The sequence below is a fragment of the Ceratosolen solmsi genome, unplaced genomic scaffold (assembly GCF_000503995.2).
Source record: "Ceratosolen solmsi marchali unplaced genomic scaffold, CerSol_1.0 scaffold43, whole genome shotgun sequence".
Classification (NCBI taxonomy): domain Eukaryota; kingdom Metazoa; phylum Arthropoda; class Insecta; order Hymenoptera; family Agaonidae; genus Ceratosolen; species Ceratosolen solmsi.
In genome coordinates, this window is record NW_011948431.1 from 5,536,983 (window position 1) to 5,553,260 (window position 16,278).

At 34.0% G+C, this 16,278-nt stretch overlaps 1 protein-coding gene across 2 annotated transcripts in view; it reads right to left on the reverse strand.

Annotated features, from left to right (window-relative positions):
• Nucleotides 1–6,004: 6,004 nt before the first annotated feature.
• LOC105364234 (RNA-binding protein 24) overlaps nt 6,005–16,278 on the reverse strand; it is a 34,089-nt gene continuing 23,815 nt past the window's right edge. The window contains exons 4-5 of one of the 2 annotated variants that reach the window (XM_011502121.1): nt 11,159–11,376; nt 6,005–6,369 (exon numbers count right to left, since the gene is read on the reverse strand). In XM_011502121.1, the coding sequence (XP_011500423.1) occupies nt 6,221–6,369; nt 11,159–11,376 (367 nt within the window). In that variant the 3' untranslated portion in view covers nt 6,005–6,220. Of the gene's footprint in view, nt 6,370–10,906; nt 11,377–16,278 lie in introns of both variants that reach the window. The other variant, XM_011502120.1, reaches the window with a different exon arrangement.

The following is a 16,278-nucleotide window of genomic DNA, read 5'->3' on the forward strand; positions in this document are numbered from 1 at the left end:
CTCTCTTTGCTCTCTATCTATCTATCCATCTATCTATTTCTATCTATCTATCTATCTATCTATCTATCTATCTATCTATCTACGTATCTATCTCTCGTCTCGCTTATAGACGCTCGAGACCGCTGCGAGCCGCTGGACGATCGAAACTGGACGTGTACTCGGTGCACGAGGCGATTCTATCCGTCGACTCTATCTCCGATGGAGAGCGATTAGACAAATAATCTCGCCAACTAGCTGGACGAATAGTGCGTCATATGCGCACTCTCTCTCTCTCTCTCTCTCTCTCTCTCTCTCTCTCTCTCTCTTTATCTATCTCTCTCAGTCGCTCGCATCTATAGACGCGACGAGTCTCGTCGAGAGCAACAGACGCGCGTCGTTCAAGCGTTGCCGCGCGCCCCGACAGTCCGAGCACTCTGTCGCCATCTCGAGGACAAGGGCCGAAATTAGAGGATACGTCGGTAGTACAGGACGCGAATTTTCAATGGCCAATGGCTCTGTCTCTGTCTCGTGTGTCATAATCAGCCGCGTGGAATTCAATTGCTGCAGATTTGACTGGGTCGTCAATTGCCAAGGTCGATTGGACGGCGCGAAATGGAAGCGGTGCCGTCGGGGGAGGGGCGGGTGGAAGGTGGCGGGAGGGAGATGAGACTTTGTATCGGAGAATATTTTAATGCGATATTTCAATTATAATTAAGGAAAGTATAAACATCTCCAGCTCTTAATCTAATTTTGCCATCGGCGATTCATGAGACTTTGCAGAGACTATAAATTATCAGCGGCTTGTGTAGTAGTAAATTCAGTTAAAATAATCATTAATAGGCATTTGGAGAATTTAAGGTTGACGATAAGCGGGTTAGAGGGATTGGGTTATGAGCCATTGTTTGTTGAATTAAAAGTACCCCGGGAAATCTTTTCCCGGGGTATTGCGCGGAACCCGATATTCGCTTTTATCGAGAGAAACAATTGCATATTTATTGGAGACATTTCAAAAAGGAAATTCGATAATCGAATTACAAGTACCTTAAGTAAAATGAAACTTTAATAAGATTAAAAATAATTCGGCGCTATTGTTTGGATAAGACTTTACGCGACCTTGTACCGAACACTAAAAATAGTATTAAAATATTATTAAACACTACGTTATATTATCTTCATTCTATATTACTTGATAGTTGATAATTTGAACTCACTACTTCGTAACGTAGAAAATTATCAAATGATTAGGAATGGTCTTGGAAACTCAACGACACTATCAACGTTAATTAATATTTAATTTTATTAAATATTACTCGAAATACTTTGAACGTTAATCGAATTAAAATGAGAGGGGGAAAAAAAATCTACTTTTGTAAAGCAACATTTGAATGATTTCTAGCTTACGCATTGTATTAAATATAAATTATATTGAATAAAAGGTTGAAAACAATCGAACGTTTCGTACAGCTGGCAATTAATAATACAATAAAATTATTTTATCGGTTTAGGTTCTTTTTTTTCTTTCTGTTTTTCTGTCAAAATCTCCCTTCATTGTTATTTGACATAAATGACATAAATGTAAGATTGACGTGAGAAATTTTCAATAATCTAACGATGTCTCAAGAGTTCCGATATTAATGGAGAATAAATTAATTATTTACGAATAATGGGAATAGAGGCAAATTGTGAAAAATTAATGAAAAATCAATGTGAGAGTTTAATTAATGATAAAATGTGAGAGTTTAATGTTGAATTTCAATATGAAATGGCAAAGTTACGATTACATTGTGATAATTTGGTGCATAAATGTGAGAGTTTAATGTTGAATTTCAATATGAAATGGCAAAGTTCGACAAGGAAATATCAGTCTCCGTTGCGTAGATAACATTTAATTTCGTCAGCCTATCCTACAATACGAATAAAATTTAATAGTCACGAAAGTCCTTCGCGACTTTATCCTTCATTCGTTAATGATAATCCATTGGAAATGCTTGCTCATAAATCTGCGGTAATTATGAATTTTAAAATTCCTTCAGCTCGTCACAAACATCGGACATTGGACTTAAAGCCTCAACGAGTGCACTTAAAATTTCGATAAAAATACTCATTTACCCATAAACTAGACTAGTAAAAATCTGAAATTAACCATATCGATGGAGAAAGCGAATCCAAAAATTCTCTTCCACAACTCAATAAAAATTTTTTTAATTTAACATCCTCCAAACCATTCACCTACCCACACGCTTAACATTTTTAATGCAATACTCGGGCTAAGTATAACGCGCATTATATGGCGACTACGTACAATCTTTTTTAAGGATTCGGGAACGGAAGAAGAAAGAGAGGCGTCGTGCCATTCCTTGGCGACTGTAGGCAAAAAAGTCAGTGGAGCTGCACAGATGCGACGAACGGACAAAAATATAAAGTTACTCCTCTGCGCTTCTAACATTTTTAGAAGCATTGAGTTTGTATTTATAGACTGGGGAGATGAAGAGTCGCCGCGAGGTTCGCAATCGATGATCTTTTTGTCATTCTCGATCGTCGCGCTCGAGCATTGTATTTTTAGACCAGCCCTTCCAAATATTTATCCTCCTTGGCTATAATAAATAAAACGCCCGAGCTCGTAAGATCAAAATCTTGTATTATTTTATCATTGAGAGCTGTTGGATATGTCTAAACGATTATCATTCGATCCATATTCCATACAAATATTACCCAATGCAGCCAATTATGCTCACATCCGATGAATAATGACGTAAAGAGTTTGTTTTCTTATTATTACAATTTCTTTAGTTCAGAATAAAAATGCTTGATAAATTTCAATAGCTCTATATCCGTCCATTTCGTTTGATTTCGCGCGTCAAATGCTGAATCGTTATTGTAATTTCATTACCAAATAATTTTATCAATTAAGAAATTTTCGTGTTTGAGAAGGTGAGAAAAAAGAAAAGGCAAATTTCATTCTCTCTGAGACAATATATTTCAATATTTTTTCCTCCTCTTTAACCTAATGCTTCGTTGCATATTGTGAATAGTGATTGTAGATAACAGGCAATATATATATTATAATTATTTTATCCTAATAGCTTATAGGACAATCGGAACAAAAATGTCTTGATAGCGGATTGCCTTAATTTATCCGCTGAAGAACATCTCTTTCCTCCATTTGCGCTCTCTCTCTCTCTCTCTCTCTCTCTCTCTCTCTCTCTCGTGTATTTGTGTGTGAACGCGTGAGTGTATGTGTATATATTTTTTTTTTTAATCCTTTATTAAGTACAAGAATAATTATCATTAGTCAATAGCAATAATATAATACAATACAAATAAAATAATCGGTAATAATAAAATAGTAATGATAAGAATAATAGCAATAATAGAATTACATAATAATAATAATAATAATAATAATAATAATAATAATAATAATAATAATAATTAATTAATAATTAATAATTAATAATTAATAATAATAGGAAAAATTAATTTAATGATCCTAATGTTTCTAAATCTTTCGAAGCTGCGCCTTCGCTTCTAGTGTATAATACTTAATAGCTATAAAAAAAAAAAAAAAAAAATTCTCTATGCATCGTTCATTCTATGATAAGAACGAAAACGTGAAACGATCTACATACGTGATCGCTTTATTCGATTTTAATTATTTTTTGCTTTTGTTTATTTATGCTACATAATCAAGTTTCATGATCGCGCTTTACTCAATCAAGTATAGACTTCGAATCGAGCTCTAACCAAAACGGAGCAAGATCGTCAAGGCCTCTAAGTTTAAGACTAGACAGCCTCATATTTGTATTTTCCTTCAATCGGTCCTCGCACACCTTCCAATCTCTTTCATACTATTTTTCTTCTTTAATCCAACCTGACTCTTTTATCGTTTTTTTTTTTAATGAATTTTTTTTTCTCTCGATATTACTGACTAGTTTACTACAACCAACGATTTTTTCTAGGCACGCGGTGATTCTAGTATGTCATCCATTTATCGAAGTTTCCCTTTTCATTGATAAGCCATGGCAAGGCACCGCGATTAGTCTTATATCATACCATCGTCAAGATATAAGCTCAGTCATTTTCAGCGGTAAGGCAACAACAATTAATTGACTATCACGTCTCTGGCATAGTGATAAATTAAAAAAAAAAAAAAGAACAAAAAAAAAACAACATTATCGCTTCAATATTATCTCAAGCGTCAGGTAACTTCGATCGTCCCCTGTTACGATGAATGGACGATACACCATTGGTATTGAGAAATGAAATAACAAAAGATATATGAAAATACGCTACCGATGTTTTTTTTTTTTTTTTTTTTTTTTTTTTTTTTTTTTTTTTTTGGATTATATCGTCGCTTACTAAACACACCCGCACACATTTATGAAAAAATGAAATGTAAAATTGTATTAAAATGAATAATATATATACGTATATTATTTAAAAAAAAAAAAAAAGAGAAAAAAAAGCTAAGCAATTTGATATTTGAAAATTTTAAATAGTATGAATATTTGTAATTGCTCTATATTATTTTATTTAAATAACTTATAAAACTGTTTGTTGACATTTTATCAATTTTAAAATAGAAAATAAAATACTTTCTTCACTATTAAAACTCCATGTATTGTTCATATTTACATAGAGCTGTATATAAAAAAAAAAAAAAAATATATAGTTTGCTATTAGAAATAAGATATTCAAAGTAAATGAATTACAATCGGGGGCGGTATTTCAATTATCCAAGGCTACTTCACGCTCACTGTTTCTCATCGAACAGAAAGAAGTCACTTCTCAACTAGCGATAAGAGAAGAGAATAGATTTATCAGACGATTGTCTCTCTTGTGAGCCTCGAGATTCGGAAAATAACAATAATAAAAAGTCTAGACTGCGGCTATTACTCCAACATATTTTAAAAATTAAAAACTACATTATTTCCGATTTATCTTATTCTCTACGTATGCACTCTCACTCGCGCATTCATCCTGCTCTCTCCGTCTATCAATTCGTGTCTTCACACGGCGGACCATTTCATTCGTTCAAATTACATCGCTATTTGTATTTTTTTATTTATTTTTCTCATCTTGTTTATCTCTTTTTCATCGTCGTATAAATAGACTAAGCGCCTAATGTAGTAGAGATAGTATCTAAAAGTGTCTTTGGGAGACGTTCGCAAATTTTGCCGACTCGGTTAATCGCAATTTTACAATATGTTTGTGCTTCTTTGTGCCAGTTTTTCTCTCTGTGGCTCCGACTGAAGGGAAGAAAAGAAAATAAGGATCAGGAAGATAGAGATCAGATTGGGGCGAGAGAGAAAGCAAGGATACAAAGCGATACCGAGTCACGCAAATGAACATTATTTTTTCGATATTTAAAGTTGGTTTGTAACATTTTTGTTTTCGCCCCTACCCGTCCCTCCCCAACCGCCGCAAATCCATCTCATTCGCAATTAAATCGTCAATCTTTAGAAGAATCGACATTAAAAACGCACCGAAAACAAAAAGCCAACGACGTTACGTAAACCAAATGTTCGCTTAAGCTAGCTTAATTTTTTTTATGAAATTATTAAATTTATCCGCAGTATAATGCATTTACATATTACTGCCAACTGTATCGACGACAGAGAACATTTATTTGATATACAAATCTACTAATTGGTTATTTATTTTCCTCCGAAGATTGACGCGGTTTGAAAATCAATTTGACATAAAAATTCAATATCCTCAAATGCAGATGGCGGCTTACTAACGTGACAAATTTTTTAATTCGACGTCTTCCTAGCCACGATCTCGCATACAACCTGCAAATAAATCCCGCGTCTGACATTCGCTACATCCACTAAAACATTAATTTATACAATGTACAATGTAGCATTAAATTTCTCGACGGTTTTTCGTCATCCATACACAAATAATCTATCGTCACTCATCTCGACGTCGTCCCGATGCCTCGCCAATTCAGGCGCAAATGTCGCTGCGCCAGTAAACTTCTCTCCCCCCCCCATTCCCGCCCCTCCCCCTCCCAGCTTCTTCCGATGTACTCCGCTGCTCTCCCAATGAAACATTCCTCATCTATCTTCCCTTCGTCTCGTCACTTCACGTTCAAATTCCATTCACCATCTTATAAGCCGTGAGCCAATGTTAATCAGCTACCATATCCACGCGGTTACATTGGTTAAGTTGCACCGGATGTTAAGAAAAAAAAGTTCGCTGAGCCAGCGAGGATGCGGACGTCGGACGGGCGGCTTTATTGAAGCCTCGCCTCCTGGGGCGTCGTCTGATAAGGAAGCCCGGGGAAGGCCGCGCCGGCGGCCGTCGCCGCGGATGGCAAACCTCCGGCGCCCGGGAGCGTCGCATATGTATATGGCGTCACGTAACTCGCTGCCGCCGCATTAGCTGCAAAGAAGAACAAAAAGCCAGAGATTAATTTTACTCTAAAGTAATGCTTTACCTGCATTTAACGAGAAAGTCGTCGTAATTGAGTATATTGCGAGAGAAGGCCGTGGAAAATCCGCGCGCAGACTTATTTCAAAACCTTTATAGATTAGCCGGGTGAAATTGTATGCCGCCAATGTACGTGCTATTATTGCATAAAAATTTTTGCCAACGATAATTTGAAATAAGCTTTGGACGAAGATTTTTATCAGCCGACTAGCGACAGTAGCAATTTTTATAGATCAATTACGATTCACTCTGGATTAGATCCAATTATTATCGGTTCACTCTGGATTCACATGGTTTTATATTTTCAAACGTCTATTTCAAGCAATTGTCTTTCGTAATTTACAACTTTATTGTTTATGATGGACTTTTAACCGAACTATTTCAAGTATCGCTATTAATTTCGACTAATGCATGTAGAAAATGATTTGTCCAATCACTTGATAGATTAAGTAGAACAATTTCTTTTTAAGAATGCAAGTTTTTGAAACTTGAAATGCTTCAAATTATCGTATGTATATTAAAAAATAATGCGTGTGTACATATATATATATATATATAATGCACGTGATCAATTTTTTATATTCTATCGCTACGTGCTTGATGTTTTACTTGTACTTATTAGCTCTAATTGAAGAATACAATAATTTTTTTTTTTTTTTTTTTTTTTTTTTTTTTAATAAATAATTTACGAAAAACAGGCCAAAATTATTTATACAATTGTATTGTTCGTTTTAATTGCGGCTCTTTTTCAATAAAATATAGTACATTCTAATCTACACATAACATTTAAACAATAAGATTCTTTTCTTCAAAATTATTGACATTAACGTGATTTTTACTAATTTAACAATTTTATTGCCCCGATTTCAATAGAACTGTATTATCATGTATTTTGTACCGATAAAATCGTCACCCTCGCTTCGTTAAAAATAAAAAAGTTCAATAACATTAAAAATAATGAGAGGATTAGAGAGCACGAAATAATTGTTCATTTTAATATGTGAAATTTGAAAAAGAATCAATTGCTACTGATGTATATAGAGAAATTAAAGCTACGAATGCCAATAATGGAGAATTACAACAATACCATTAGCATAATATACAGCGTCACGAGTGAGAAAGTGAGAAAAAAAAAATAATTAATCTACAACGAAAAATCAATACCTACATATTCATCATACGTACATAGGTATATGTGCATACATATATGCGTACATGCGCTCGTGCAACCGTTTAACAATACCGCGAAATTGCTCACTCACGCGCAAATAGAGACGTATATGCATGCATGTGAGCGTGCATGATTGCACGCATATACGTGCATGTAAAGTACGTAAGTAATAAGTAAAGCAAACGTGTGATAAGATCACGATTTTAACTCCTTATTTCTCCATTTCTCTTACTCGTGAAAAAAAAAAAAAAGCCTCTCGTACTCTCTCTCCCTCTCTTCGCCAATCATCACATATCCGGTCTTAACGCGACATTATTACAATGTATTGTCGTCAAGATAACAAGCACGATAATCGACTTGACATTCGAATCGTCAATACAAATTTACATAAAATTAACATATAAATGAATAAAATCAATGGCGCAACGCACTCACTCTTCCAATGTTTGAGTCAGTGCTTTCGATTTTAATCATACCAATTGAAAGATGGAAGATGCGTCGCTAAGCATTAAACACGATTTGAGTACGTTAAGACCGGATCGCAGCTTATTTTACAGCATAAATAATACAGTGTGCCCGCGGAGAGCTTTATATTGCAGACAGATTCCTTTTACCGCTACCACCACCACAACAACAACAACAACAACAACAACAGATGCCAGACAAGATGCCGAGAGGAAAAAATTGCACTGATTTTGATCGGTGCTTTATCGTTTTGCTCCCAGCCTCGTAAAGATGTGCGAGAACATGCACACGACTGAGCCACTTTGCCTCCTTCTGACGGACTCTCGCTTATTTAATATTTTATCTTATATTATTTATACTCCGCGCGAAAACTTATTTTCACTGATCGCTACTAATTCTATCCGATTGCTATAAAGAAAAGGACATTTTTCTCCCGCGTATCCAAACCAAATTATTCTTGCGTGCGCGCGTTTCTTAGATTTGCGTATTATTTCAGTTAATACTACGGAAGATTAATTAAGCGTAACTTCAGATTTCATGAATTAAGCACATAGTCTTATGGAAAATTAATACGATTATGCGAAAAAATTACAAATGCGAAGGGGGAGAGACGAGATTTTTCATGAAAAAATTTCTTTTAGTTTCTCATACTGATTTTACCATTGAAATTTACAAATTTTCTTTAACGAGTCACTACTGTCAATTAAACAGTCTCAATAAACAATAAATAGAGAAGCACGTGTACAATGCATTTTTCCAAAACGCAATAAAATAAAAATTTTGTTAAACAAAAGTAATTACAAAATAATATTAATGTGAATATTGATCAAATGTACAAAAATAATGCCATGCGCTTCAAATATACAATTACGATACATTACTTAGTCGCCGTGCAAATGTGCATGCAAAATATTGTTGTAAAATACAACCTTGAATTTATCTACTGGAAATTGATTCTTACTTAAATAAAGTCCAATTAATTAAACTATATGGATAATTATCAATTATACTATTTCAATAAATAAGCACTTGAAAATCCGTGCGTGTAAGAAATACTTTGTAAAAGACTTCTTTAACACATACCGAAGCTTTCTACGCTATCACACATACACGTACATATGTAGACATTTATTTTCATTCGCTTAATAAAATGTTGCAACTTGTTCCCTAGCAAAATCATTATTATTGACAATTATATATTTCTTAGAGGGAAATACAACAATTATTATATTAATGTGATTAAAGTGAAAAAAAATTAATATTTTCTTTATAAAATTACACGTATAAGATTTCGTACGCATATAACGCGATATATAAATGATATTTAATTAGATTTTTTCGTTAAATACAAATTTTTAATTATTCATTATAACAGTACTCATTTATCATTAATTACCTATATTTGTTTATATTCAACTGAATATTTTAAATTAGGTAGTATTAACATTTTATTCCTACTTTACTGATTACAGAACTAGTATTTTGCCGAATCGTGAAATGAGAAAATTACTATACAAAACATATTGTAATAGAACTGTTTATTACCTTTGTTATTAAATGTAATTTTGACGAAATTGTCTGTAATAAATTAAACAAAAAAAACAAACAAAAAAAAAAAAATTCAAAATATACTAATTAAGACGCGTAGAATGAATATATTTACCTACTATACTACTATTTATTATAAAAATTAATATAAATATTTCAATAATGAGAAACCTTTAAAAAAAAAAAAAAAAAAAAAAAAACAAACAAACAAACAAACCTACAAACAAACTTTGAGCACAATTACACGCGCCTCTCCGCCGATATAAAAAAGCCACAAGTAATAATCCACGGATTATACCGATTTTGCATTCTTAAACACATTATTTCGGCAAGAGATGGAATTAATTTTTGTCAATTTTACAGGACACTTATTACTTAGTCGCGTAATATTAATTTTTGAAATTAACGAGCCTTGTATACTCGTAAATCGCAAAATAAATTCGTAAAAAAAAAATTGTAATTTCATATTTTACAGCATTTACTTTTTTGTTTTTTTAGAAATAATTAATATTGTTACTAGCATTATTCGAGCCAATATCACATAAATCTTACTTTACTACCAAATGATTCTCTCTCCCTTCAATCAACATTATAAATTTCTCCTAAGAATATCGTTATCGTGAGAAAAAAGATAGTATAGTGAAAGATTCGATGTTAAATTAAGTGAATAATGAAGAAATTTGTAAATAACGTGAAAAATGTTAAAACCCATTACCGACGTTCGAGCACACCACGTGGCACTTTGGTCTTTACGCGAACTTAAATAAGTAAAAGCATTTGCTCAATTATTACGTATTACGTCAAATTAATGGGCCAAAACAACGCGAATGTCCATGTAATATTTAATCGAATAGCTACACCTTACGGCCGCTCGCACTATGCAATTACTCCAATTAAAAAAATTCATCCGTGAATTAGGGAAAAACCGTGCAATGAGTAGGTTCTACGGTGCCTGTAATTAATTTCCCGGATGAGCTTATCGCGACAAACATGTTGGGAGCCGTCGTTCGTCTCCTCCTAGCCGGCGAAGTTTGAGAAAGTGTCACGTGGCCGACTCGAACGCGCAAGAAAATAAACAAGAGGACAAGGCAGAAGAGAAAGTTTGGATAGTCCTCGCGCACGAGTCGTCGTCGTCGAACGGCGATAGTAACTCGCGCCCCGTGCCTCTCTCTCTCTCTCTCTCTCTCTCTCTCTCTACTGAAGCTAGAGCTCGCTCTTTCATATCTTGTCATAATTTCAGCTTTTGCTTTCATTTCTCTTCTTTCTTTGCTTTTTTTGTTTCTTTTTCGTTTGTTATTAGGCTACCATTGCCGCGCAGCACCGAAGGCAGAAACTGCGGCAGCAGCGCCTTCTCCAGGCGATGATGCATCAGCAGCGCCGTCGGGCTGCCGTTAGTCTGTTGCTGTTGCTGATGATGGTGGTGGTGCTGGTGCTGGTGTCGATGTTGGTGTTGATGCTGCTGCTGCTGCTGCTGATGCTGGGCGAGCCTCAAGTGGGCGCCGTGATTAACGAGCTGCGCTTGCTCCGGCGCTTTCGCCGCGATTTTGAGGGACATACCGGCAGCTGCTGCGCTCGTGTATGGATAAGCCTCGGCGAAGTTGTAGGACGTCGCCGGGTAGGTGGCGGCCGCCGCGGCCGCGTTCTGGTACTCGTAGAATTGGGAGGCCGCGGCAACGGCAGCGGCGTGGCTAAGCTGCGTCGCGGGCAGAGGCACCAGACCCCCGGGTGCCGCCGCCGCTAAGTAAGGAGACTGGTAGACGTAACCGGGCGGCACTCTGCAATGCACATTTTAACAGTTGGTTGGTTGATAGAATTGTTTGTTTATATGTTTATATGTTTATTTGTTTATTTGTTTGTTTGTATGTTTGTTGATTGGATGATTGGTTGATTGGTTGATTGAATGGTTGGTTGGTTGGTTGGTTGGTTGGTTGGTTGGTTGGTTGGTTGGTTGGTTGGTTGGTTGGTTGGTTGGTTGGTTGGTTGGTTGGTTGGTTGGTTGGTTGGTTGGTTGGTTGGTTGGTTGGTTGGTTGGTTGGTTGGTTGGTTGGTTGGTTGGTTGGTTGGTTGGTTGGTTGGTTGGTTGGTTGGTTGGTTGGTTGGTTGGTTTTTATCAGCGGTGTAACGACGCGTGTGTCGGCACTCTTTGAATTGTTTGGTAAATACCTGGACATTATTAATGCTCTTTTGAGTGGATATTATAGTTTAATAATCCAATTCGAGGTAGCCACCAACGGGTTATGGCGGTTATTTGCTTTATTTGATTTTGTAATTCATTGCTGGAGAAATGTACGCTGCTCGTTGCTTGTTGTACTGAAAGGAGAAACGTCTAACCGGTAGATGAGCGTTCGCGCGATTTAGGATTTATTTTATTTTAAGGAAGAAAATCCGCTTCGTGTAAGAATAAAAAATTTTCTTGCGGGACAGAGCAAAGTCACGATAATAATACGAGCTTAATATCCAGATTAAACAATTTAAAGAGCATAACAATTTTAGTGAAAGAGCGTTGCAAAGAGCGCCAATCCATAGCCCAGTTTCATTGTCATTTATTCATTCTCTCTCACTTTGTCTTTTTATTTTACGCCTATGGATGGGATGATGAAATGGTGGTATTAGGTTTATTTACGAGATACTTTGAATGAATAAATTAATCGGCGTTACCGATACCCAATTCTATTTTAATGATTGAAAAAAATAATTAAAATATTTTATATCTGATACATAACTATCATAGATCGTTAAATGAACGTATGCAATTAATTATTTTTCAACAATATTTTTTTATTAACATTGTATTTTATTTATTAATTTTATGTGGTGTGGCGGCACGTTGCTATAAATGCTACAATTAAGTCGAACGGTACCTTGCAATGTTCAATCGATTAATAAATGTCTCGGATCTATTGAAAATTGAATAAGTATCTGAATGCATGTAACGTTATAATATTTTTTTTCTTTTTTTTCGTTTAATTAGCAATACTTTGAAATTGTAATGATTATATCGATATAAATTGAACATTAAACGATCGAAAGTATAAATTATGATCAAATGCTTACATGATAAGAATAAAACATTGAATCGCGTATTCCATTTTATTTAATTATTTACACATATTTGTTCAAATGGATAATTCTTTAATTAGAACGTTAACTAAAATCCACACTATTAATGGATCTAATCAAATATTATCGACAATGTCGATTACCAATTACATTACACAGCAGTCATAATAATAAATTTACGCTAAAACGAGATGATCGCCATGGTCTTCAATCGAACAAATTTCTACTAAAACTGTTTCTAAATGGCAGTATTAATATAATTACTCACGAATAATTATAAATGAAATAAATTTTTATTTTTTACAGTAAAATGTTATGATTTAAAATTACAAAATAAACGTTACGATTTATAGAAGAAAATATGAACAATTAAACATGCGGGGGGGGGGGGAGAATATAAAAAAAAATTTGATAATACGAATATACGATCATTTAACAAATAAATCTATCGATTATCTTCGATCATTCTCAAAACTGTAAATAATTGTTAGTGCTCAATTCGAAATAATGTTTATTTTGAAAAACATTCCATGTTTGATAAATTTAGCTTTACAATATTATCGACTGAAATTATTATATTATATAAATTTCTCGCTAACATTGGAGTTTAAGTTTGTCCAAGCAAAATTCTCTAGTGACATTATTTTCAGTTGGAATTTCTAAAGATAGACAAAAGTGTGCGGGGATGAGGACGGGATACAAAATGCCAGTGACTATGCGAAAGCGCAATGAGACAAGATAAGCTTCTCGTGAAATCGGGCTTTATGATTTGACGCTCTAGAATGTTTTGAAAAGAACAAAAAAATTATTACAAAAAGAAAATAATAATAATATAAACAACAACAACAAAAACTGTGATAGGCGAATAAAAAACAATCAAAGAAGTCCGAAGTCGCCAAATAACAGAAAAAAAAGAAAAAAAAATCAACCAAGAAACAGCAAACCAACGACAAACGTGTAGGTACTGCATGAAAAATACTTGTCGGCACACGGCACACGACACACGATTATCTAACACCAACGTTAGTACCTTAGTCGCGATAATTGTCAGGCAGGACGGATAATCTTTATTGTACTTTTTTGTGCTTTTATTGTTTTTAGTCGTTTGGTATGTTCGCGTCCGTTGGGGCATCATTTTTCTTCATTGCACGAGAATGGGATTTTTACATAGCAACTCGAGTCTGACACTTGAAAAATCATTAAAATGTGACAACAAAAATGGTCTCGAAGCAACAAAATATGCATCCTTGTATTTCGTAATATTTATTCAATTATATATATATATATATATAATTTTTTTTTTTTATTTATTTATTTATAATTATACGCATGAAAAATAGCAATCCAATAATTAAAACTTTTAGATAAGAAAAAAAGATCCAACATACTAATGGATTTTTTTGACTTGCAATTATTTAGCTGTAATTCATAGAATTTGTATTATATGTATTAGTATACATATAAATTACTGTCGCTTCAAGGCAAATTCGGAGGTGTATATACTAATCAATTAGACGTCAATCGATGAAACCGTCATATTTTTAATAACGCTATCTCGGAAATGAGCCCGTCACAAAAATCTTATCGATTTGTGCAAATGTATAAATTACAACAAAAAAGAAAAAAAAAATTATCCATCGATATAATAGCATGCACCTTATATAATAATTATAATAATATGAAATAAGGTTAAATTTATTCTAGCCCCCACATATCAAATTTAGAGTTTATTAGGGAACGTTTTACGTTTCTAAAGTCTCTAAATGCAACACACAGGATATCTATGTTAAAAAAATTTTGTTGAGAAACGCTACTTTCAAACCATAATCCTGGTAAAAAACGTATTTTTCTTTTATTTTTGTTTTTTTAGGTGGAATGATTTTTAGACCAGTAACAAGCTATTTCTTACTGGTTTACGTCAAAATAATTTGCTTTTGATCTAAAAATGGTTTCGAAATAGTTTCTATTTTTATCAAAGACCTAATGATACAAGATAATTAAAATGATGCGGTGCAATTTAAATGTGTAGATATATATATACGTTTAAAAGAAAAAAATAAATAAATAAAAAAAAATTAATATGCCACGTGCTATATTGGTCGTATATTAATTAATATTAAACGATTTATTTTCATAAATTTCAGTCGCGTAACGGCCAATGTATTAAGAAATTAAAAATAAAATTTCTTACACAACTCTTATCCATTAATCGAGTAATCATAAATTTTACATTTTAAATAAATAATTACAACCCGAAATAGTCCGAGACGAATCCTCGAGCTTTTACATTTTAATTGCATTCGTTAATTACGCAATTAATAGGTATTTGATAAAAATGTGGACCAAAGACATTTAATTTGATGAAGATATTCTCAAAGATCACCAGTGATAAGGTTTAATAAAGATATCAGAAAGAAATGAACACGATAATTCAATTGCTCGTATGGTGTGCAACAACCTCGTTTTACTAGTCATGCGCTTATTTCTATTCGATGACTCGGCAACGTGAAAATTCGCTACAAATACCCTTGGAAGTAGTCCCGTCTATTCCGGAATTCTTACATTTCATGTAAGTATGCGAGGCAAGAAAAGTTATCATAGACTTTACAAAGATGTGTTGTTGCTCCGTTATAGTGAATAAAAATGATTTTACGTAATACAGGCAACGCCAATTTCCAATCATTTGTACGCGTTATTATTTCAACTACATTTTTATTAGTCATTTACATCGGAATTCTTTATTCTTGTCTTTTTATTTTTGCTTTTTTTCTTGTTCACAAACAATGCTTTGAAAAAAATCATGAAATACCATTTTGGATAACTAACGGTTATCAACTTAATAATCGCTCATATATAAATCTGTGAAAAAAATAAGCATTCGTAAGTTTGAAATTGTCTTGGCATTACTATTAATATTTTAAATGCAATAACCAATGATTTAGATATTTTAACGACGTTTAAAAGATCACAACCATCCAGACCATAAACCTTCTCGTAATACTCACGATGTGATTTATATTTTCAAAAGTAACAGACAATAAAATTTTAATAAATGGGCTTAAATATTATGAGTAGTTGCGAGAACATTTGAAATATTTGTTGACAAGCCACACCGCACTCTCTCTCTCTCTCTCTCTCTCTCTCTCTCTCTCTCTCTCTCTCTCTAAGGTAATAAAAGTCTGCTTGCAACTAAGCCATCGGATTCTTTGCCAATCTCAATCGCAACTAATTCTTAAATAATTCTAATAACCCACATAAAAGATTTGCCTTTCAATAATCCAGGGAAGAAATATCGACTAAAATCCGCGAGCTCCTCGAATAATCCACAATCTACTCCGCTCCTATTGAATCAAACTGATTTTCGCCGAACCCAAGGAGGTCGCCAGCCATTAGATCAATGGCACTATACCCGTATACAATCGCTTGCGCGTCAAAAAATCGATCCTAACCAGTGCATGTGTATGTGTGTGCGTTCGCGGGATTGAGCCCGAGCTTCCGACTGTCGTAGCTCGTTACTCGTCTCACAATTACACGCGCTCGCGCACCCGTCACGTACGTTCATCCTCCAAATCGATATATATATATATATATATATATATATATATATATATATATAT